Below are 23,614 nucleotides of genomic sequence, written 5' to 3' on the forward strand. Positions count from 1 at the left end.
ACACACGCACGCACGCGCATTAACACACCGACCCACCCACACACATGCACACACTCATCCACACCCACCCACAGCGGCGGGGTATCAAAACACGCTGAGTCTAATCTAATTAAAGCATCCTTGTCATGACAATCCTCCTCCTAAGAAACACACTTGTTCATTATCGTTATCACACACACACGCTGTTACCGCTGTTACCTTCAAATCACTGATTTGGTTCTAATAATAACACTATTTATTCGTCTGCCTAATACTGCGACGCATAGTCACACACACACACACACACACAATCTAACACAATATCACCTACGGTAGCTGCAGTGGCTTCTTTTAAATGCGTCATTCAAATAATTCATTTCCATTGCTCACTCTGGTCTGAAAGACTTGTAAAAAAAGAGGAGGGGGCTTAAAAAGTGAAAGAAGGAGAGTCGAGCGAGAGAGAGAGAGAGAGAGAGAGAGAGAGAGAGAGAGAGAGAGGAAAGTGAGGATGGAAGAAGAGAAAGAGAGAGATGAGAGGCGGTATCGGGCCAGTTATGAATAAAGGGGAGAGATAATCACGGTGGATCTGCCCACTGGATTAGCTGGAAGGGAAGATTAACGGCACAAAAAGAAGAGGAAAGCGGAGACAAAATTTTCCACAAAAAGATAATTTCCTGTTTTAAGTTCTTCCGAGATGCGGTAGCCTACATCTCGATGACTGTTTATGTAACCATATTTATGTGGTGCGTTCAGGAGGAAAAAAATTGGAGGAGATACAAGTTTGAAATTATGTAAGGTAAAATAGTGTAGGAGGGCAGTTGTTGGGAGCGAACTGTTATACTTAAAAACTCCAGCGAGAACAACACAAAGTCATGTTGAAAGGACTGACTTCGTGGAATCCTATCTGTCTAAACAGTGTGTCTTTGATAGGAACAAAATGTTGTAACGTTGTTGCCACATTGTGTGACTTAAATAGCTGTGATTTCATTGCTTACTGATGTGAAAGTGAGCAAAAAAAACCCTCAGAACATCATTTGACATTCCACCACCACCATCACCCTCAAGCATGCACTCATCCAGTCTTACTCTCCACTCATCATCTTCAGTTTTCTCTCCTTTCCTGCTCCTCCTCCATGACTTTTCATGTCTGACTGAGTGACATAAGCCCAGCGAGTGCTAGTAATGGGCGAATGATGTGTAGGAAATTTTCAAATATTAAATCAAAAGCGGAGTAAACAGGGGGATAATCAAGGGAGACATAAATGCGTACAGCTTGCTGGTCTGGGTGAAGATGAAACGATGGCTTGCAGATATATCATCGTCTGGAGGCATGAAAAGCAAAGAGGGCTTTTGCTCTCCAGCATCTCTGCCTTATTCTACAGCCCAGTGATGAGAGGATCGGTGAGGGAAGATGAGAAGAGATGATGGAAGGAGGAGGAGAAAGAGAAAGGAGAGGGGAGGAAGGGGATGTTCACAACGCCATAATAACTAGCTTTGTTCTGCTTTGTCAATTCCGCCTACAAGTGGAGGGAAGAAAAAAAAAAAAGAAAGCAGAAAAATAAATAAATAAAAATTATTTTCTCTGGCAAACAATTCATCCCGCCTCGAGCCTCAGTTTTTTTTTCTCCCATGTGTTTTGGTAGATGAGGACAAGTCTCTGTTGATTTGACCCTTCAAAGCCACACAACAACCTGGACCTCTTCATCATGACCTCCCTTTGACAGCTTACACATCTGCTCTGTGTAATAGAGCAGAAATGCAAAGCTGTAAATACACGTAGTCTATTGTCATCCTGTATTTGGCTCCCTAATATCAGTAATATGTGCAAACAAACAACAAATTAAAAGCATCGAGTACTGTAGCAGCGGGGTCTACATTACAGGTTACTGAGGCTGATCCAGTCACGAGGGGAGGCCAGCTCAGCGTATTGGCAGAAGGCTAGATGCTGTGTTTTAGTGTAGAAGTGCCATGAAATTACCAAGCACAGTATAATCCCTCGTTATCATATTGTTATGTTACTACATTCATAACATCACTCAACACTCATTCTAGTATAGTTTCGATACAAAATTAGATCTGGTTTCAGCAGTCCTGTAAAAGGTGTTATGTTGTAGATAATCAAAATTTGGTCTTTTTGTTGACAACAGTTTGATTTTGCTGTGTAAGACTTGGTTATCCCTGACATTCAGGCACACAAATGATTAATTTCACAGGATCAGTGACAAAGAATTGTACCCAGGTGATCAAACATTACTCCTAAAACATTTTGTGCTCTTTAAAAGTGATACAGAGCTTCAGAAAAAAACACACGGTACTGCATAAATTATTACAGAGATGTCTAGTGTGTTTATCCATTATGCAAAATTTCTGTCGTGGTATATTATTGTTGACTGTTAGGGGTTTTTGTTTGTTTGTTCACCTGTCCAACAAATTTAAGATTTTCATATTCTTCACATCCCCTGTAGAATATTTACTAATTTATCATTCTACTGCACAACTCAGCATATTGGCAGCAGGCTGGATGCTGTGCTTTTTACATTTTTTTCAGTTCACCTTGCAGCTCAGCTTCATGTAAACAAACTCTTGTACATCTCTCTTTCAACCCTCTAAGCGATGGTAACGGCATTATTCTGCCCCATTTCCATTCATGTCCACTCATGTCCATTCATATGTATAGTACGTACGTGTGTCTGTGATTGCACACATGATGAATGATGTTATTTTTTGACGCCCCGTGATGTTAGATGATATATTTTGTTTCTCGTTTGTATAATAAAACATAGATCTGAGGCGGTGGGTTCAGTAATGCCTGCTGTCAACGTTGCCTCTTACTATGATATTACATCATATTCTTAGATCTTTAAAAGCCTGAGCTGGTTTACGTTGGGTATAAGATCTGTGAAAGAAGAAAAAAGAAAGAAAGAAAACTCTGTGAAATCTAAGAACTACATTTCTGCCAAAATGAGGGCACGTTCTAGAAATTCTTCCCTCTATTACTCTGTATTCAGGTAAAGTCAACAAAACTCACCAGTGCTTTTGTTTTAGCTGAGCCATACTGTGCACTCCCTTCTATGCAGCACCCTGAGACATGCCCAGTGCAGCTGCTGCCTTCAAAAATTGGCTACTGTTCTGATCCACTGTCGCAAACAGAGGTTAAGTGCCTTGCTAGAGGGCATCTCAACAGGCTCCTTGACAGTTACAGGGTCCAACTGAGTTTGTGTTACCAAAAAATATACTCACGGATGTTGTCAGTGGTCTCCTGCACAGTGTCAGTCTTGAGGAGGTTGTCAGCTAACATAAAAGCCCCAGCCTCCACAGTGTCGAGGAGCAGAGTGGCCGAGTGCAGCTGCTCGCTGGTGGGCAGCTCTCTCCACGCTGTCTGGGCCCGTGGCTGCAGCAAATTATTCACCGTCTCCACCATGGCCTGGGGTAGCAGCAGAAACACAGAGGTCACATGGAGGAAGCTAAAGCTAACACTTTCATCACTTTGATCACTGATGCTAATGCAAGAATTAATGCAAATAGTAGTACAAATGACATAGCCACACCATAACTACTGAGAACAGCAGTCTATGAGATGCAACACTGAGAATGCAGTGGCTTTTCATTTATCATGTCGATAAATCATGACAACAACAAATGTTAGCGATGCAAATGTAGCATTCCCATGCACACATAACAAAGGCAAAAACACAGAATCTATTAAATAAAAAAATACATTTTCAAAGTTCTACTTTCTAATGTTCATTACCACCATTATTTAAGTTCTCTTTATAAAAGGTTGTTGTGTTAAAAACCCATCACAGATGTTCTAAAAATCAAGCTAAGCTAATTAGCTGATTGCAATCACCATGTGTCTACACCCCCAAACCTGGCTCTGTTTTTTTTTTCTTTTAAAGCAACAGTCTTATCTTCGAGTTGGAAAACTTGCGCTTGAGGGTCTGAGAAGAAATTAGAGTTTTATCAGATAATGTCTGCTGGGTCATATCCAGCCGTGCAGAACAGTTTTGAAGCCAAAAATATTACCAAACTAAATGGAGAGGAGTTGGCTCGCATAGATGAAATGTACTCTGTGAAACAATACTTATTTTGTCTCCAGCTCACATTCCTTTATGCTCTTAAGAATTCACCTCCTCATTTTCAGACATGAACACCACACATACGCAGATACACACATCTTAAGACACCCTGGGAGAGATAAAGAAACAGAGAGAAAAGAGAGCTGGTGGAGAGGAAAGAAGGGAGAGCCATGGGAGAGCGATAAAACAGTCCAGTGAGTCCATGGTGACAGGCGTCCACTGGGAACAAGGGAGGTGGAAAAGCGAACACAGGTGCTATCAAACACACACATCTCGCACTCTCCGTCTGTCTCTTTATTTTCCTCTTTCTCTTGCTCAGACTGTACACCACCCTTTCCGCAAACGCGCTCCCATCCTTCACTTATCTCTCGCTCTTTCAATGCCTCTCTCCTGAGGAGGGTGGATGGGAAAGTGGGAAAAAAAAAGGAACGCAGGTGCCATTATACAAGCAAAGGGAGTCTCCAGTAGGGAATTGCAAGGGCAGGGGAGGAAGAGTGAGAGACATCTGTTTATTGGCATTCACACTTCAACCATTTGACTTCCTCCCTGCCCCTTTCACTCAGGGTTAGGGAGAAGCGAGAGACCGAGGGGGGGGAGCAGCAACAGCGACTGTCAAGAAGTGTGTGTGTGTGTGTGTGTGTGGTGTGTGTGTGGTGTGTGTGTTTAAATGGCTTGACTTGATTTATAGGTATAGGATTAGGCATTCAGTCGTCTTAGGATACATTATGTCAATGACAGGTCTCCACAAAGATAGGTGTACAAGACGTGTGTATATTTGTGTGTGTGCAGTGGGCAGGGAAGGCATCCTAGCAGGAGAAATACTGTAGCTGATGACTCATATGAGTCTTGATGGCATGTGCTACAAAACGTGCAGCTGCCTCTGGAATCAGAACTAATCTTACCTGTTTATTTTGGGGGTGTGATATCCACATGTAGATACAGTGTATCGCACACATGAAATGGGTGCTTAGTCAACACGCTAATATGATAATATTATGTCCTCTTTTAGCACTAGCAGCTAATTAGCTGGGATGCATATCGGATGAGTTTGGGAGGGCTACATGTAAACAAAAACTAATTAATCCACTGCTTCAGCAAACAACCAAAATAAGCAGGAGTGAGTATGAAGCACACACACGCATACACCCGCAAATCTGTCTCTATCGCCATCCTTTCACTGACTGGGACTGATTACTACAAGAGACACCTTTAAAGGAAAATTCTGCTTATTTCAAGTTGGATTGTGTCTTTTTTTCCCCATCATTTTTCCATCATCATTTCTATCCATTATAACACTGTACCCACCAAAGAGACTACTGAGATTTGGGAACACTATGGTAAGTCAAATGGGGCAAGAAACACAAGAGGTCAGATGATCGGAGAGCTTTTATAAGCTAAAACAATTCATCAATTAATTTAATTTTGCTGAAGTCAATTCCTCTGATTTGTACAATTATAAATTGCATGTGTACTTGGGCTTTTACATATTTCTTGGATAAAACAAGCATAATAAGGATGTTTCCTTGGTCTTGTGTGTGTGCTTCATACTATTTCCTGATTTTATGGGCTAATCGACAAATCATAAAAACAATCAACATACTAACAAAATAAAGATAATCATTAGCTGTAGCCCTTACACAAGTCAGCGGTTTGTCCAAATTATCCAAACTACTTAATTTGGCAGAAAAGCAGAAAATGAGCACACCTGAAATGTCAGTAAAAAATACCTCATTGCACAGTAAAGCCAAACACAATAAGTGCAGCAGGTCAAAGTTGAACCAGGAAAATGTCTGCAGATAAATAACCGATTTTTTACAACAGGCAGTTTGTATATTAATTTAAGGACATGCTTTTGTTTTCTCTTCCAGATTAGTTTGGCTCACCTATGTGAGTTATCTGGAAGCTGTACATTTGTCTGACTTCTCATTTTTTTCTTGCCCCAGATGTCTTTTCACCCTGTTCCCTGCAAATTACTGATAGGAATGATATCCAAAACTACATGAATGAGAATCAGGTTGTTGAAACCAGAATTTCCTTAGAACCCCTTGAGTGTCCATTTGCACTGAGACACACGCCATATATACCATGAGTGGGTGCATTTGTTAAAATGTGAAAGTTTGTGTGCTGCAGAGTGTATGGGATGGGAGGCACATGTGTTCTTATGTGTGTGTCTGTGTGTGTAGTTGAGGGTGTGCACAAGGGGCTGGGGGAAGCATTGCAGTGCATCATTCTGCTCCACTTGCTGTACAGTAGCAGTCCTGGCAACAGAGAGAGACAGAGGAGAGGATGCTCTGTAGGCACAGGAGATATGACAGCAGTGGCACTGCTTTTCCATTCGCTTGCACTGGCGGTGCTGCTCCCAAATGCTCTCTTTGATGTGCTTCAGATAACCGCCCCTTTTCTACTCTCATTAAACTTTTCATTGCTTTTTATTGAACTTTTGATTATCTCGCATTTTCAATTTCATATAATTTTTCATTGAAATTTAATTCTCTGGCGCAGAGATTGCATCTGTGGAGGAGAGAGATAGGTAAGGAGAAGAAGGGGTGTGATTTCCTTGAGGTCCAGACATCTCCACATCAGAAAGTCAGAAATGGAATATACGTGTTTAAGCGTGTGTGTGTGTGTGTGTGTGTGTGTGTGTGTGTGTGTGTGTGTGTGTGTGTGTGAGGCTGTAAGCTCTGGTGCCGTTGGTGACATTTCTATCTGCACAAGTATGAGGACTTGAGGGCTAAAATGGAGACAGGTTTTTTTTTTTAGGGGTCTTCAAAGAGGGGAGAGACTCTGCAGAGACAGATAAGGGTGTCGTTTGTGTGTGTGTCTATGTGCGACTATGTATTACAGAGTAGGCGTGCGCTTGTGTGTGTGCACTTACACACTGCACACAGGCATGCACGTACACACATATGTACACACACCAGTAAATGGGGCAGAAGTGAAATGCTTTGAAGCGTTGGGGTGATCCAGCGTAAACAGCAGCGGCAAGACAGACTAGAGCTGGGCTGCTCTACTACTCCCAGCTATATGGCGGCGGGGGGGTTGAAATGCAGGCACATGCACAAGCACATGTGCATGAATGTACAGTATGTGTACTCTCACGCACAGTAGGACACACTTTGTACACAAGAGTTGGGATGTTAAAAGTATGGAAAGGGGCGAGAGGAGAGGAAAGAATGGAATTTTTTTTCCTTTACTCGCTTGACTGAGCTCTGAGAAAGTGCATGTTTTGAAAATGTTTTCATCAGAGAAGCAGGCTTATCTGTCAGTTGTTGTTGGAGTTTGTCTTCTCTGACAGGATGAGTTTGCAGCTAAATCAGGCTTTAAATTCACAGCATGCCATGTTCTGACCCACCATCCATAAATAGAGGGCAAATTAGACATCGTCATTGAGCATCACTGTCTCCTCACTGCCCTCTTTATTGTTTTTCTCTGTCTCTCACATTCCATTTCTGTTTCTGTGACTCTTCTCTTTCTCAGTCTACCTTGCCGACTCTACCTCCCTCCATCAATCCACCCTACAGCATCAAAGCCTCTCCACACCACCAACTTCATCATGAATAAATTGCCAATTTAGTATACATGAAACGAGTCCCCAGTTCCCCAAACGAAGTGAGGGAGGAGGAGAGATGAAGTGAGAGGGAGAGAGAAAAAGAGAGAGAGAGAGAAAGAGAGAGAGAGAATTCAATTATTTTTTGTCTCTATTAAGAACCCAAACCTCCTGCCCACTCTCCTCACTTGGCAATTAGTGCTGTAGATAATTAACGAGGAGAGGGCAGCACCACACCACATCCCTAATCACGCACATTTCTATCTGGCAGAGTAAGGGACTGTTGGTATAATTTTGTTTCACATTACTAAGGCTAATTATATAATCGATCACTCCCAGCCCCCTGCAGTACCCAAGGTGTGCGGTGGAACATTTTGATTTTAACCTGTAACTAGCTTTCTGAGAGCAGCCGCTCCTCGAAACGCAGACATTTGTTGGATTAGGGAGACGCATCAAAATATCACACTGCTCTGATGTGATGGCATAAGATCATTGTTGAAAATATATTTATATATTTGCGGCGCGCGTGTGCGAGTGCGCGCGTCAGCCTGCATATAGTCCTAAGCCATGTTCTATGATGTGACATTGCTGACTGGTGCTGACGTTAAGACTTTTCAGGGGGAGAGTGGAAAAAAGCCTGCATCAGGAGAAAAAGAGCTAGCCCATCAAGGGTGTGTGTGTGTGTGTGTGTGGTGTGTGTGTGTGTGTGTGTGTGTGTGTGTGTGTGTGCAGAGAGAAAAAGAGAGACTCTGCAGTCTATGTACAGCACATGGATGAGGAAGGTGGGGTCCTTTGATGTTATGAATAGCTGAATTTAGCTGACCAGAAACATGCCTGAATGATGTTAGATTTTCTGCTCACGGAGTGAGCCTGTGGCGTCAACATGAACAAACATCAATACAAGCAGACCAACAAGGACGAAAAAATGAATTAATACCAAGCCACAAAACACAAGCTGGTATTACTTTTAAGGCACTGAAGCCGTGATCAAGCAATATGCAACAGGATATCCATCATACTCAGTTCTTTCTCTCTGATACAGCAGCAGAGAGGACATTTCATTGAATAGAGATGGATAGCGAGTCATTTGGTTCCAGGCAGGCCTGTTTACAATTCTGCAGACAGAACTGCAAAATAGATGAGCTATTATTGATATTGATCATGGCCTCTTATCAGTACCATTGATTCTGAATGCAAAAAGAAAAAAAAATGAAATTGAAAACAAAAGAATGTCAGCAAACCCTTTGAGGAGACAAAAACTTTATCATCAGATACCAGTGGATGGCTACCAGTGACTCTGATGCAGCAACTATACTTCAGGACCAGAACAGAGCTCTTAAACGTCCAACCTCCTCAAAGGGTTGGGGATGCAAATAATAAAACAACTGCTGCAGCAAAGAATTAGAATTCTATGTAGAGCATTGCGATATGTGTGAGCATACACACACACACACACACAAGCTTGCTTTGCGGATTACATGCTGAGTGTGAAGAAAAAAAAAACATGTGGAATTATGGTGTGGCAAAGTAATCAACAATACCAGGAAGCGGAAATACCTGTGTGAAAAACCTGCAGGACCTTTCTCTCTTCTGAAGCTGCAAATTCAAACAATTCAGCTGTTAGCGATATAACACCTCTCAATCATACACACACACATATACACTTGGGTACACAAAGGCAGGCACACCCACTTCATTAACATTGCACAAAAAGACTTTGGTGGCTGAAATATATTGTTATTCTTCTCACTCGCCCCCCTCCCTCCCCACTCCTTCTCCCATAACCGTCTTTCTTGCCTTCTTTTTTTGTCTCTTCCTTTCCTTTTCCTTCCAGATTGTTTTCATAATCTCCTCTGTTCTTCTTTTCCTTTTTCTACTCAGTCTGAGCATCTACCGTCAAGTGAATTGATGGCATTAATTACTACTCAACTCGTGCATGATTGGTTGTATTCGATTTCCTAAAGAAAATTAGCATAATAAGCCAGCATATTACTCAATTAGGTATATATAATTGGGTCATTATTGAAATCAGGGGGAACGCTTCTCCTCTTCTATGGAGGACTTTTTTCTACAAATTCAACCTTTAACAGGCCATTTGGTCAACAGCAAAACACAGATTAATTGATTCCACTTACACATGCTCCAGTATGTATTCACTTCACACGTGTTACTGAATCACTTAGAGCGAGGAGAAGAGATGTAAAGGGTGTGATAGTGAGACAAAGAAAAGGCAGAAAGGGAGAGGGAAAACAAAGCAGACCTAGTGATTTAGAAGCTAAAGCTAAAAGAAAAAAAAAGCCAGTGACTGTATAATAGGTGGCAGCAGCTGTCAATCTGGCTGCTAAACCCCGCCTGTCACTGTTGACCTCAGCAGAGACGATCAAGAAACAGTCCGTCATCCAGTCAGTCAGTCAATTAGTCAGCCAAGCCAGCCGGTCAGCCATTCCCCAATGATTTAACTCACTTTAATTGAATGCCTACATGAACAAAGTATAGACCTAAATTCTTTCCTTGTCTAGCACTGTGGTAAAACAGATCCTTTGCATACACCAGGATCGAGTTTCCATTAATGTAATCCTGAAGTAAGCACTCCAGCTTGTCGACAGCATCTTCATAGCTGTAGCTCAAACACTGAAGTTCATTAAACAATGAGTTGTGACGTAAAATGTGTCCCAAACCTGTTTTCAGCTCAAGTACTGTATGTTTTAATGAGAATAACTCCCAGGGCGAGACAAGAGTTTTATTAAATTTCGGTCCTGATCTGAAAAGAGTTGAGGAACCCTGCCAAAGACTAAAAGCAGTTATCTATCACCCATAATGTTGAACAAAACTTGTTACAAAGACTCACACAGAGAAGAGGATAAAATAATGTCTAAAAGCATCTATCTATCATCTGAAAATCTACAGTGTTATGTATGGTTCTTCATCAAAATGCACACAAAGACTTTCCTAACCCCTGAAGAATGAATGCAAGACAGAAACACTAACTACGGATGCTATTCATCTTACTATTAACTTGAAAGTGTCCCTCTATCTGTTCCCTTTTCTTGCCCTCATCCTTCTTTCTTTTCTTCTTCTCATTCTCTCTTTTACCTTGACATTTGCCTTTCCAATACCAGTGCCTGCAAGAAAATCTCAGTCACTCACTGATGCATTAACCTCTTGACAGTAGTGTTTCTTGAGGCAGTACCTTGGTGAGACTGCGGGCAGCGCTGTCCTTGCCCCCGGGGGTGAGGTTCCTGAGTTGGACATCCAGCAGTTCGACCAGTTGGGCCATGGCCCGCACTGTAGATGGCACATCGCCAGGGCGCAGGAGCCCTTTGGTCTGCTCCGCCAGCTCCCTGGCTACAATTGCCGCCGTCTCACCCGAACGAAGCTGGGAGCCAAACACGGTGACGGGGGAGTACAGAGAGGAACAAAAGCGAGGGAGAGAGAGAGAGAGAGAGAGAGAGATTGATGGAAGAGAGGAAGTCAAATGAGGTGAGAAGGGACAGGAAAGTTGGGAAGAGGAGAAAAAGTTAGTGAGAGTATGAAGAGGGGGACAGTGGGAGGGAGGAAAAGGGAAGAGTGCAGCAACAGACAGATGGAAAAATCAAAGGATAGGACAGGGAGGACAGAGAGGTAAAGGACAGATGGAGTAAGAGAGGAAAAGGACAGATGGAGTCGGAGAGGTAAGTGTAAAGGAATAGAAGTGGGGAAGTCAAGAGTAAGGAAGGGATGGGGGGAGCATAAAGAAGAAAAAAAAATGTGAATAGGTTAGTTTAAGGGGCGAGCTGAATCCAGTGTTTCATAAAGTGTTCATAAAGACATTTAATAATACTTTACAGAAACAACTCCTAATTTAGCACCTCTGCTCCAATGGTGATTTCACAGGGACTATTTGCCATGTTTTAACTTTAAAGAAAACCTCTAAAGCGCTGTGGCTGATGTGAGAATAGACCGGAACAGACGCAAAGCCATAAATTGAAACTTTAGGAAGCGACAAGGCTAATACTTTCCAGAATAAAAGCATCTTAGAGAACCTGAAAAAGAAAGAAATGTTTTCTGTGCAAAGCCAATTGATTCTATGGTTAATCAGCCTATCATGATGCCTGTTGTTATACAATTATAATGATAATATATAATGCACAAGTGTGACCGAATGACCTCATTAGACATTAGTATTCCCCTACAGCTATATAAAACATGAGTTGGGGATAACAAATGAAGATGGATACATGGCCTAAATCCTTCCCTGTGGTCAGTGTATCTTCATGCATGAGAGACTGCTCCAGGACTATATCTTTGATACATACCCTTAGACTAGGGCTCAGTGGTAGCCACAAGGGCCAGCAGCAGCTTTCAGACTTACTTTCTGCATGATGTGATTGACCCAGGGCGACGTGCAGTTGCTGAGGTCAGGGCCTTGGGGATCCCAGTAACCCAAATGGGCCATGCACACGTATGTGGCCACGCCTGCAAGACAAGCAAAACAAACAGGGTAAGACAGCGCTGACATTCACCAGGAGACATGAAGACTCTTGAGGTGCCCGGGGTTCACTAAGCAGATGGCACGCGCATCATGTGAGTGTATGTGTGTGTGGATGGGAGCAGGAGGATAGAGGAATCATCTTTATCATGTGAGCTAATTGATTAAAACGAGAGAATCAGTCCTCAGGAAATGTGTGTGTGTTGTGAGAATTTATACCACTACTACACTACATTTTCAGCCCCTATTCCACCTTAAGACCCCTTAGATCCTTCTCCTCTTCATCACACTCAAAATTAAAATCAAAGGGTTATCAAGCTTTGGAAACTTTATCCCTCGCTGTCAGGTCTTCCCTGTACACTGCCACTTTTAAATCTCATCTTAAGATCTATCATTTTAGAATTGCTTTTGAATCTTCGCAATTATCATTAGGATTGCATGAATGCTTTAATCTTATTTTGTGTATTCCACTTATCTCATTTATCCATTTATTTTCATTTTCATGAAAATATTAATTTTCATTTTCCAACTTTCAAGTACAGCACATTTAAAAGCAACAAATGTTAATGTTAGGTGCTTTCAAAATAAATTTAAAATACAATCAAAGAATTTGAATGAAAATAAACTGGAACTTTTTAATGTTCCCTCATAATGCACTTTGGTCAGCATTCATCATTTTTAAATGTGCACTGTAATTACTGTATATTGACTAGACTAAATGTATCTGCTGATGATTAACAGCTAGTTCCTCTTCAGGGTAAGGTTTCACATGCAAACACTACATAGGGCTCATAAAATCTGATGCATTGCTTGAATTACTAGGCAACAGCATGTGACATACGAAACCTATAATAATAATATACTTAAAAGTTCAGGCTGTGGGTAACAGAGAGGTGGTTCTCCTTGCTCATTAACATAAGGGCCAATACTTAGTGTTGTTTTTACTTTTTACTTTTAACTGTGGCGTAGAAATTTTTACTCAGAAAAACATTTTTGAAATTACCATGCAAAACAACTCTAACACACGACTATGGAGAAAATAATGAAGCAAAGAAGCATGTACTCAAAATACTAATTAGAGGAAGGGAGGGAGAAGGGGAAGAGGAAGGAAGGAAGAAAGGGAGAGGAAAAGAGAGAAGAAAAGGGAAAAATGAAAAAGAAAAAAAGGGAAAAAAGGCTTTCAGTTGTTTTTGTCCTCTTGTAGTAAGCATGTATGCAATTTGTGTTGTCTATGTATGTTAAATCACTGTTTATGTATTTGTCTTGCCCCCTCCCCCTCAAAAAAAGAAAAAAATAAATACTAAAGTTTTGGTCTGTTAAAAAAAACTAGAAAGAAATAGATGTACTAGACAAAGCTTTCATATTTCACATTCTAACCACGAGTTCAATGGTCCTTACCCAGTGTCCCCACAGGACAAGGCTGCTTAGCTGTCTGGCCTTGCTGTGTCCGGGGCCACGATATGTCGGCCATCACCCTTGGACTGCAGAAGTCTTGTGGGGGAAGGGCAGGAGGCTGTGGGGCTGCCGGAGGGACCTGCGCTGGTGGAGAACGCCCTCCAGCTTTCTGGTTGGTGTCAGGGATCTGATTGGCATCGGACGATGAGTCACGGGCAGGAACCAGGACGGGCTGGCGGACCGTGGTGGTGGTTCGGTACCGCTGGCCGGGGGAGGTAGTGAGGAGGGGCCTTGGGGTGGTGTAATAGGGAGGAGAACGAGTGGTGGTGGTGCGGCTGGTTGACGAAGAGGAGGAACCTCCGCCGCCGACTGGGCCTCCTCCTCCCCCTCCTCCCCCTCCTCCCCCTCCTCGGTTAGGGGGGATCATGGGAGGTGGGCGATAGTCTAAGGTGAAAATAGAAAGAGCAGGGTTTAAATTCACAAAAACACAGCACATGGGTCCTTAAACTAAAACCCGAAACGTGTTATGCAGATTTGTGGGTCCCAACGTGACTGGAGTGCGGATGTTTTTTACGAGCTCTGGATGCCAGGACAAGAGTTCAAAACGTATTCCCAGGATGAAAAGGGATGAAAAACAGAGTTAAAAGAACTGTGATCGAGGAAACCATCTGCATTCAGCACCAAGTGATGTGAGCAATGGCCCACAAGCCTAAATAACATTATAGTGACAGACACATACACATTTGTAGGCATTCATTTACACAGCACTAAATAGCTTTGACAGGGAGTGGCTCATGTTTCTGATGACTTCCCAATGTTAGTGTTTCATCCTTTGTCAGTGTGGTCATATGCCAGTTCTTTGTGGGTGTTTTTTTTTTTTTCTTTATCAGTTACTCCCAAATTCAGGATATGTTACCAAACAGTTGAGTGAGCAACAATTATTACAGAACAACATGTGTGTGCTAAAGAGGTACAATAATTGCGATGCAAATGTATGTAAATGAGTAAATGAACGTATAAATCCAAAATCTCCAACCATAACCAACAATTGGTTTGTAATGCAAGTGTACACAAAGTTGCCAGTCTTTCCTAAGGGACTGGTACACAGTAGTGGTTCTTCTGCCCAACCTGGCAGAAAAAAAACATTCTTTCAGTGTCATGCATGATTCATAAAACCATGACATCACGAGAGGCAGAAAGGCCACTTAAATGCATATGGCACGCTCTTTTACTGTCAATATTTCATTGTAAAAAGGCTCAATTATTCACACTGACCCTGTTTGGGGGACAGAAATAAAGAATGAATGGATGAGATGACGGGAAGAGAGAGGAAAAGAGCACATGTTTGCGAAGTGTTACAGGGTCTTCCTGTGAACATACTATACCAATGTGTCTCTCTCTCCCTCTATCTGCGAACCTCTCACTGTTTTCAGCAGCACGTGGTACGAATCAATATTGCAGGATCGAAAGTTGAGTAGGAGGAAATAATTATTTACACTTTTCCCTTTGAATTATTTTATTGGTCTCAAATCATTTGGAAGTCGTTATGTGTAATACTGCATACAGGTGGAGCCCATTTTCTAAAGCAGCATCTTTACTTAGAAACAAAGCAGGGAATAGCTTCATCTGTCACTGCGACCACTTGAACACTTGAATAAATATGTAAATTACACCCAAGAACATTTTTAGAAATTTGTAATTACAGAAAACAAACACGCAACCTGTGTGTTAAATTTAAACCTGCAGAGGCTCCACATTATTCAAATGAGCATGGATAGCACCACACTTTATTTTTAAATAATATTCTTTTGCACCTGGTTCTCCTGGATACAACTGAGTGACACTTTGCTTGCTGGCCTGTACAGCTTGTAACAACAGTGTTGTGGCCTCATCTTCCTATTATAAACTCATGTGCATATCCTGAAGTACACACAAAAGCAAGCACACAAACAAACAGGGAGGCAAACAGACATAAACACAGAGGCAACTGTCTTACATCACCATTTTGATGTTATGCTGCTTTTACCAAGAAATATATATTTTATAACCTCAGGTTCTGTGTTGAGTCATTGACTGAAAATATTTTTTCCACACACATTAAAGAGAACCTAAATCTAAGCCGAATATAGCTGGACCCCGCTGAACTTGCCTAAAAACATTTTCCTCGCCATCTCCATACCAACCAGAAACTATGAATTAGAGTTCTTACTGAAGCATTTTGGTAAATGTTATCTTTTTTTTTTTTTTGAAGGTTGTCCCTTTGGGGATGAAGGGAAGGTTTGAGTGTGCAAAATGAAGTGTGTGTGTGGATGTGTGGGTAGTAAAAAAGAGTGGGTGTTTATATTATTTACTGTGAACTGAAGTTGTCCCTTCCTGTGGATTTTAAGTAATTAAAGTCACCACTTCTCTCTGTCTGTCTCCGTCTCTCTGTCTTTGTCCCCTCCTCTGTCTGTCTGTCTGGTTGACTGACAGCCGTGTAACATCCCGCTCCTCCTGTACGTTCTGTTCTCTTCCTCCACAATTCAATGGAGTGTTTCCGTACCTAAACTGCGGCGCTCCCCGTTCCTGAATCACTGCCGCCCTGCCTCATGCATTCTCCACGGAACATTGCCATCAATCATGCGTGGCAGCAGTGGCCTAGGGACTAGCTGTCAATCTCTGTGTGTGTGTATGTGTGTACTTATGAAACAGAGACTGAGTGTGTGTGTGTGCCTATCTGCACTCAAACGGGAAGCTCCATTAGGGGCTCTGCCACAACAATAGAAGAGTAATAGTGTGTGTGCCTGTGTGTGTGTGTGTGTGTGTGTGTGTGTGTCTGAGGTTGATGTCTGCTGTCATTTGAGTACAGGGCAGAAAACACAGGGGCTGGCAGCTTGGGGTGAGGTAACACAAAAGCCTACAAAACTCATAGGTAAGGGGGCACAGCACTTCACTACCTATGCATCTTTATCTCTCTCCCTTCCTCTGCTGTTCTCTTGATATTTTCCACCTGATTTGATCGCTCGCTCCTGATTTTTTTTTTTTTACCACTTTGTGCTGCACTTCTTATTCTACCTATCTTAATTTCCTGATCTTAACACACAATCTCTCATGTGTGCTTGCCTGTGTCTTTATTTTGTCCTCCTTCGCTTGCTCTTTTAGCAGCATTTAGATGGGCCAAAAAAAAATGACATGTAATGTGATGAATTTATCACTGGCATCACTCAGGATGTTGTGAAAGATGCTGTAGGGAACTGCAGGAACATGACATAACAGCCTCATGAAACATTTATAGAGGAAAAGGCTAGAGGTTGTACTCGTGGGGAATGACATATCTCCCTGCATTTAAGCTTAGGAAGCTGTGAGTAAATGCGTTACGACAACTTTGTGATGTCAGCTAACCTAAACGTTGTGCTCTTCACAGAGACCGATGCCACAAGAACACACACACACAAAAAAAAAAACAGTCACAAACTCAGTACAAGCTGTTCACTTAGGGGTTTTAGTCTATATTCTATGATTGCCTGACACATGTCTGTGAGTGACATGTCTTGACAGATGTGTTTAAGGAGAAGCATCGGTAATCATATTACATATGTACATGACACTTCATGTAGCAGTACATGGCTCTTCAACAGCCACAAAGTACTGAAGAAATAGAAGAAATCTGTTTTTTTTGTTTTTTTTTTTTGCTTTCTTTCCACCACTGTTCTCCACCCTGAGAACAAGGTCCATCTGCAGCATTCACTATTCCATGAAGCACTGGGCAATATGCTTGAAACCAGAATCATTATATTAACAGGAATGTAACCATGTTTAAACATTCTGATGTGACAAAGATCCGACTGAGACTGAAACTTTGTCCATTTCCTTTTGGAGGTCTGGAGGTTGCACTGTAAATGTATGCTGAAGATTACATGTAAAATGTAATTAACTTGTGAATTTAACAAGTTGTGCTCCACTGTTGCATTAGACAACACTCCTCAAATGTGTAAAATACATCCTCTATAACTAATGTTTTTCAGCTTTTAATTACAACTTGCTTGGGATAATTAATTTGACCAATATTTGTTTGTGAAAACAATCAACACATTATGAGCACATCATAATGATACAATACCACTAATGAGCCCTAATTCTATTCTATTGTACTGGTCAAACTTTGTCTGCGTAAGATTGTGTCACACAATTAAAAGCTCCAAAACAGCTATTAATGGGCCCTGTGGTGAGGTTGTTTTCTGTGATTTCTGCATGTGAAGAGTGAACTTTCAATCTCAACTTCACTAAATGGATGAGAATTCATTTAAGTGCTCAGAAAAATGTAAATTTGAATATCGAAAATTTCATAACATCTGGCAGACTCCATCTGCTGAGGAAGGTTGTTTGGTATGATCGCAAGTTCAGGAGCAGCTAATAAGAGAATAATTTGTTTGCTTTGTTGACCATTCTAATCTATTCTATTTTATTGTGTTTGTTTTCCTGACCTGTAGTGAGCCCAGGGGAAGGTGAGACAATGGCAGGCTGGCAGTAAACTTGTTCCTGGAGTCTATCTGTCACCACACTGGCGGGGCCATAGAGACGCTGTCAGTCAGCCTGGGATGCTAGTGCATGATCATCTGACATGCAGACAGACATTGTGTGTGTGTGTGTGTGTGTTTGTATGACTGTGTGTGGTTATGTTTTTCTGTGTGGGTAAGACTGCCTGTCTCTGCCTCTGCTCTGTTGCCGAGAATGCTCTTGTTGACTTCTTGCTCGGTAAACAGAGGGATCGTAAATCCACAACACAAAAGGTAGAAGGCAGGGAGGATAGAGGAGAGGGAAAACGAACTTCCCTTGGCACGTTTCCCACATCGTCAGAAAAGGCAGCGGACAAACAAGACTGCAAGAGAGGGGAGGAGTGAATCAGAAGCAAAGAGAAGAGGGATTTGAATTAAAACAGAAGTTTTACAGAGCTGAGATGGAGTGTCTATTATACTTCTTTAATATGCAAGATGATTACTTTCCTGCAGTTTCCTTAAAAGTTACTGCCTCCTTGCCTTTGCAGACACACACACACACACACACACACACACACACACGCTATCCTGAACACTAGAGAGGAATAGATCCAGAGGGGTAACAGCAAAATGATAATCTGACTGGAGGGCACAAAGCTTTCTAGGCTGGATGGTAGCACAGACATTGAATAGGGCTGCATACTGCGATAACGCACTGCCCCTATGGCTGGAGAGCACACGCACAAAAACGTACACACACTCACTTACAGACACTTACTTTTCACCCAGTTGTGCAGCAAGCAGCACACACACACATACACACACTTGAACTGAAATTTACTTTTCACTCACTTATGTGCAGTGTTACACACACAGTCATACGCACACAGAGCTCGTGGCGAGTGGCTCGAGCCTGCTGATAAGACAGAATGGAGCACTTCAAAGCAGTGATACTTGGAGATAGAAAACAACCTCAACTAATAGAGCCTCCCTCAAAATGGCTGCCAGGCACCACCACGTTCCACAGCTAATGTTTCACATACAGACACATCACTGCTCAGCCCTGCCGGCTTACCAGTTGCATAATCATGTCATCCCTCTGCTGAGGTTGGAGACACCTGCAGCAAGTTTGCCAATTACATGCTTCGTTCTTAATCAGGGGAAGTTCCCTTGTTCAAAGCAAAAGCTAATGGGACAGACCATTTTTTTTATTTCTTTATTTTTTGTTTCTCTGTTAAATAATGGAAGGAATCATCAGCATATGCCGTTATAGTCCAGGGTGTCGCCTCTATTCCAGACATGCACCAAATTTATGTCAATTCTAAGAAGACAACAAATATGAATATATAGTAGGCATCCAGCAAAATCCTATTACTGTGTTAGAATGAGAGCTGTAGCCTCTAGCAAGTGACCCTGTGGCTATTCAATATTTTGCTCCTCATAATTTATCACCATGCCCCATCATTTAGAGATTAAGATGGTATCCACTCTGTTGCCCTCCTGCAAATTTTATATATTACAAAAATAAAAAATCTGAATAGACTGCAGCTATGGCGACACCCTCTGCTCGCTGCTCTCTTCTGTATTTACTCCCTACGAGGTCGTGGATTTCCCTTCCACCCTGTCGTCCTGGCTAGGCCTGCTTAATTTGGCATCTGCTGTTTGGCAGGAGGGAAGCGGCGCAGAGGCCAAATGCAAGCAGAGGGCCTGGCTGGGGCAATCCAATCGATAAGGACACACTGCAGGCAAGGAACAGGTGCACCAGACTCTGTGAAGCAGAGTTCAGTCTCTGCTGAGATGGCTGTGTCGTAATCTATTTGGGAAAGAGGGAGATAGGTGGGGAGGGAAGTGTTGGAGGAGCAGGCAAGGGGTGTGGGTGGAAAAAGACGAAGAAGGGAGAGGACAGAATGAGAACAGGAGTATGGTCTAAGGTGTGAAGTACTGTTTACAGGATAGTGGTACCACAGAGAGACTCTGGCAATTACTATTTTGCATATTTTGTTTTGATGAGATTGTAAATATGTGACTTTGACCATTTAATTTTAGAAATAAGATCCAACAAGACACATATGAAATGTTCTGATTCTAGGATAAACAAGCAGACAATTGCTTTTTGCATTTATTTTTTGACATGCTATCAAGAATCAAATTTTGATTTTAAATTTTGGCATTTTGTAAACAATCATAAAAACATACTTAGAAACCTGCAATCATTTTTGCCGGAGCTGAATCATCTCAAGTGGTCTGAGCAGCCCAAGGATTTTACAGAGACAGTGTGCACCCTCACAAGCACAAACACACAAATACAACTCAGTGTGACAGGTCCAGAAATGTGCTGAGGGTTAGTCTAATCAGTGGTCTGGTGAAAGAGGGTCTCCACTTTTACCATTAACTGTGTGAAATGTTGTTTCTAACATTTCCTGCACATCTTAGCCCTGTCGCTTGATTGCAATCTGGTGCCAAAGAGGAGAGGAGAGGGGAGGAGGGGGAGGATGGAGTAAATAGGTGGAGAGGGGGTAAAGACAATAGATACTCCATGCTTGACTTCCTTAAGAAATGGAACTCTGTGATTCCAGCCATTAAGAGTTCAAAGGTGGACCTCTAAATTTCCTTTAAGTGACAGAGTGCCAAGAGTGGCAAGCAGAGGTCATCTCTCTATGTAACTGTGTATTTAATAGCTTTGAATAGAATGCCAACATTTGATTTCCCTCTAATTAAGGCTGAGGTCATCTGACACTTTAAACATTTGGTTGTTGTAAGCAGAGGGTTAGTATCAGATGAGTTTCACACCTGACTTTTTCAAAACCCTGTGTAACTCTCAACACTAAAATGATGCGTGAACAAAATGACCACTAGTGTAAATGGCTCTCTGACTATCTATTTTCTAATTTGTCCTGTTCTAATGTATGGTTAAGAGGCAAACTGTCAAACTGATCACTGTTTTGTAAAGCATTATTTAGAGATTATTTAGAGAGAGGAGTTGGCCTGTACAGTAGGAGTGCAGAGATTTGTTGACTTTGAGCTACAGAACTGTAGCAACAGATTAAAAATGTGCATACTAAATAAAGCGCACGTGTTACAGCACTGAAATAATTTTGCATAGAGTGAATGCTCTTGCATAAATTGCTTTGATTAAGTTGAGGTTATTATTATATAATTCCTGGAGTCAACTGTAAGACAGTGTATTATTTATTTCCTTCTGATTAACATCTATATACTACAGAACAAAAATACCTCCAGGGTTGATCATTACAAATGTCTTTTTTTAGGTATTTCAGTGTGCTGGTTTTATCCTGTAAAATATGCAATCAGATTATCTCACTTTAATGTAAGAAGTAGACCATCACCTTAAAGGGCGGAAATGAAACAGCACTAGAAGGAAAACATATAGTTTGTATAGTACAGTGTTTTTTGATTTGTCCCTACCCTCTGACATGACACATAGAAGCCTTAATAGTATACACTCAGAGTGTACCAGCAGCGGTGTACCAAACATTTGTCACCATGGTTACAATAATAAACATGCAGTTAGGCTTATGGAGCGGTCATGGTTTGGGTAGGTTTTGGTACAAAAACGACTTGGTTAGATTTAGGAAAAGATAGTGGGTTGGGTTATTACGGTAACCACTGTCATGGTTACCATAATAAAAACATAGTTGAGGTTGTGGAACGGTCAAAGATAAAAGAAAGACTATTGGTTTCACATAGGAAACAAACAGTGGTTTCCTGTGTGAAGGTCTTGTGTTTTATTGACCCATCCATTCACTCCAACCTCCTCCCAGTGTGGATCTCTTTATACCATGTCAACGGATTTCCTCCTTTGCTACTGTCATTACTACTACAACCACAAGAGGTCACCTAACAATAAAACATAGCTATGGTTCGCAACCTACGGGGTTGGTTTTTACGAGAGGACAGGCTCGAAAATTTGCCAGAGAAGAAAGAAAAAAAAAAAACCCAGAGAAGTGAGGTAACGAGAGAAAAGAGAAAGAAAAGAAGGGTGAGACACTGATAGGAAAGGCAGTGTGTACAAGATGGGATCTGTTCGGTTTTAGCCCCTCCCTTCCCAAAGATGCAGATAACATGAATAATTTTGAGACTTTGTTGGGAAAACTTTTTAAAGTGTGGCAAGGCAGACTGGAGGTGATAAATTATTCAAATGTTTCATCGGAACCATGCCGCTTGCGTAGGGCAGGCCTCTATAATATGCATGTAAGAAGACATGATGAAACAACTCCATAAACAGTACAGAGTGAGCGAGTATTTGAGGAGTATAGGATGGGAGGAAAGGGTGATGCAGAGACAAGTGACTTTGACTCTGTCTTTATGTAGGCATTCATGCACTGGGCCTCTATAATATATACATCTAAGGCCACTCAATGAAATAGCCCTGTGTGATGTGGGAAAGGGTTGGGAGCAGAAAAAGAGGACAGATTAAGCGGGAGATAAGGACAGCGGAGAGGGGAAAAAAAGCAAGAAACACAGAGCAAAAGAGAAAGACATATGAGAAGGGGAAATATTGAGATTCCTGCCATTGTGAGTGTTTGTGTGAGAGATGGAGAGGAAGAATGGGGATTTAACAGACAAAGAAGAAATACAAACAGACATGTGAAACAATAAATGTAGAAAGGCAATTCACTTTCTTCTTAAGGACCAAGGGAAGAAGAATATGCAATTCAAAAAGATAATTTTCTGCTGCATGCTGCATCAGTGATGTGATGGAATACATGGGAGTAAACCTTTATATTAATGTGATCTAAACCTTGTTTTAGTTTTTTTCTTCCCCACAATTTCATGTGATACATAGGGGTAAGCTATACATTTACATTTTTTAATACTGGAGTCAATTTGATACTCCTACTCTCTGAGGTATAAAAACACTTTTTTTTCTCAAACACTTTTTAGTTTATTTAGAAATATAAGGCAAACTTCTCAAGCATCATTAATGTTATCATATCACAAATGCAGTAGTACAGAATTGGCAAAGTTCTATCTGATCAAGATATAAACTCTTCAGTGCTCAAAAAGTATTGAGGCTTGATACCCAACTCTACTGTATATTAGCAAATATACAAGGGAATCTGTAATAGCAGAAGTCTCTGCAAAAACTTTAGTGTGTAACTGTGTTCATATTCAGATATGTGTCCCACAGAATAAACTGCCTAGTCCAAAGACTGCAGATGACCTCTTCTAAACTGTCCAATGGGCTGCCTATGTTATCCAGTTGGGCAGACACAACACAGTAATTGGCGATCTCTGTGTTGTACCCCAATTACACTCAGTCCTCAGTGGCCTACCTCGGCCCTTTCTAACTCTGTGGCCCATTTCCTGTCTCATTTTATATCTTTAAGAAGTCCATATGAACTGAAACAATAGCAGGGCGAACATTAAGCTACATCAGTAATGAGTGGGAACCCACAGAATGGCCCCTTTCCTTGGCCTGTTTCCTGAACTGGCTAAGGAAAAGAAGAAGAAAAAAAAAAACCTCACCAGGACTGTAATATAGCATGCTTAACCACAGTCACTTTACAGTGAATGCTTAATACGTTTATAGTCAATCTAAACAGAAAAACACCTTTCTTAGACAAGTTTAGAAGGAATGAAGGGCAATAAACTGGGTCATCAAGTTAAAACTTGAATTGATGGACTTGTCACCTCATTTTCCAAAGAA

At 41.6% G+C, this 23,614-nt stretch overlaps 1 protein-coding gene across 1 annotated transcript in view; it reads right to left on the reverse strand.

The window, feature by feature from the left end:
* adgrl3.1 (adhesion G protein-coupled receptor L3.1) overlaps nucleotides 1–23,614 on the reverse strand; it is an 87,075-nt gene that overhangs the window by 25,208 nt on the left and 38,253 nt on the right. The window contains 5 exon segments of the mRNA XM_018695561.2: nucleotides 3,220–3,403; nucleotides 9,163–9,201; nucleotides 10,796–10,981; nucleotides 11,957–12,060; nucleotides 13,472–13,912. Of these exon segments, the coding sequence (XP_018551077.2) occupies nucleotides 3,220–3,403; nucleotides 9,163–9,201; nucleotides 10,796–10,981; nucleotides 11,957–12,060; nucleotides 13,472–13,912 (954 nt within the window).

This window comes from Lates calcarifer, linkage group LG5 (assembly GCF_001640805.2).
Source record: "Lates calcarifer isolate ASB-BC8 linkage group LG5, TLL_Latcal_v3, whole genome shotgun sequence".
Taxonomy (NCBI): Eukaryota; Metazoa; Chordata; class Actinopteri; family Centropomidae; genus Lates; species Lates calcarifer.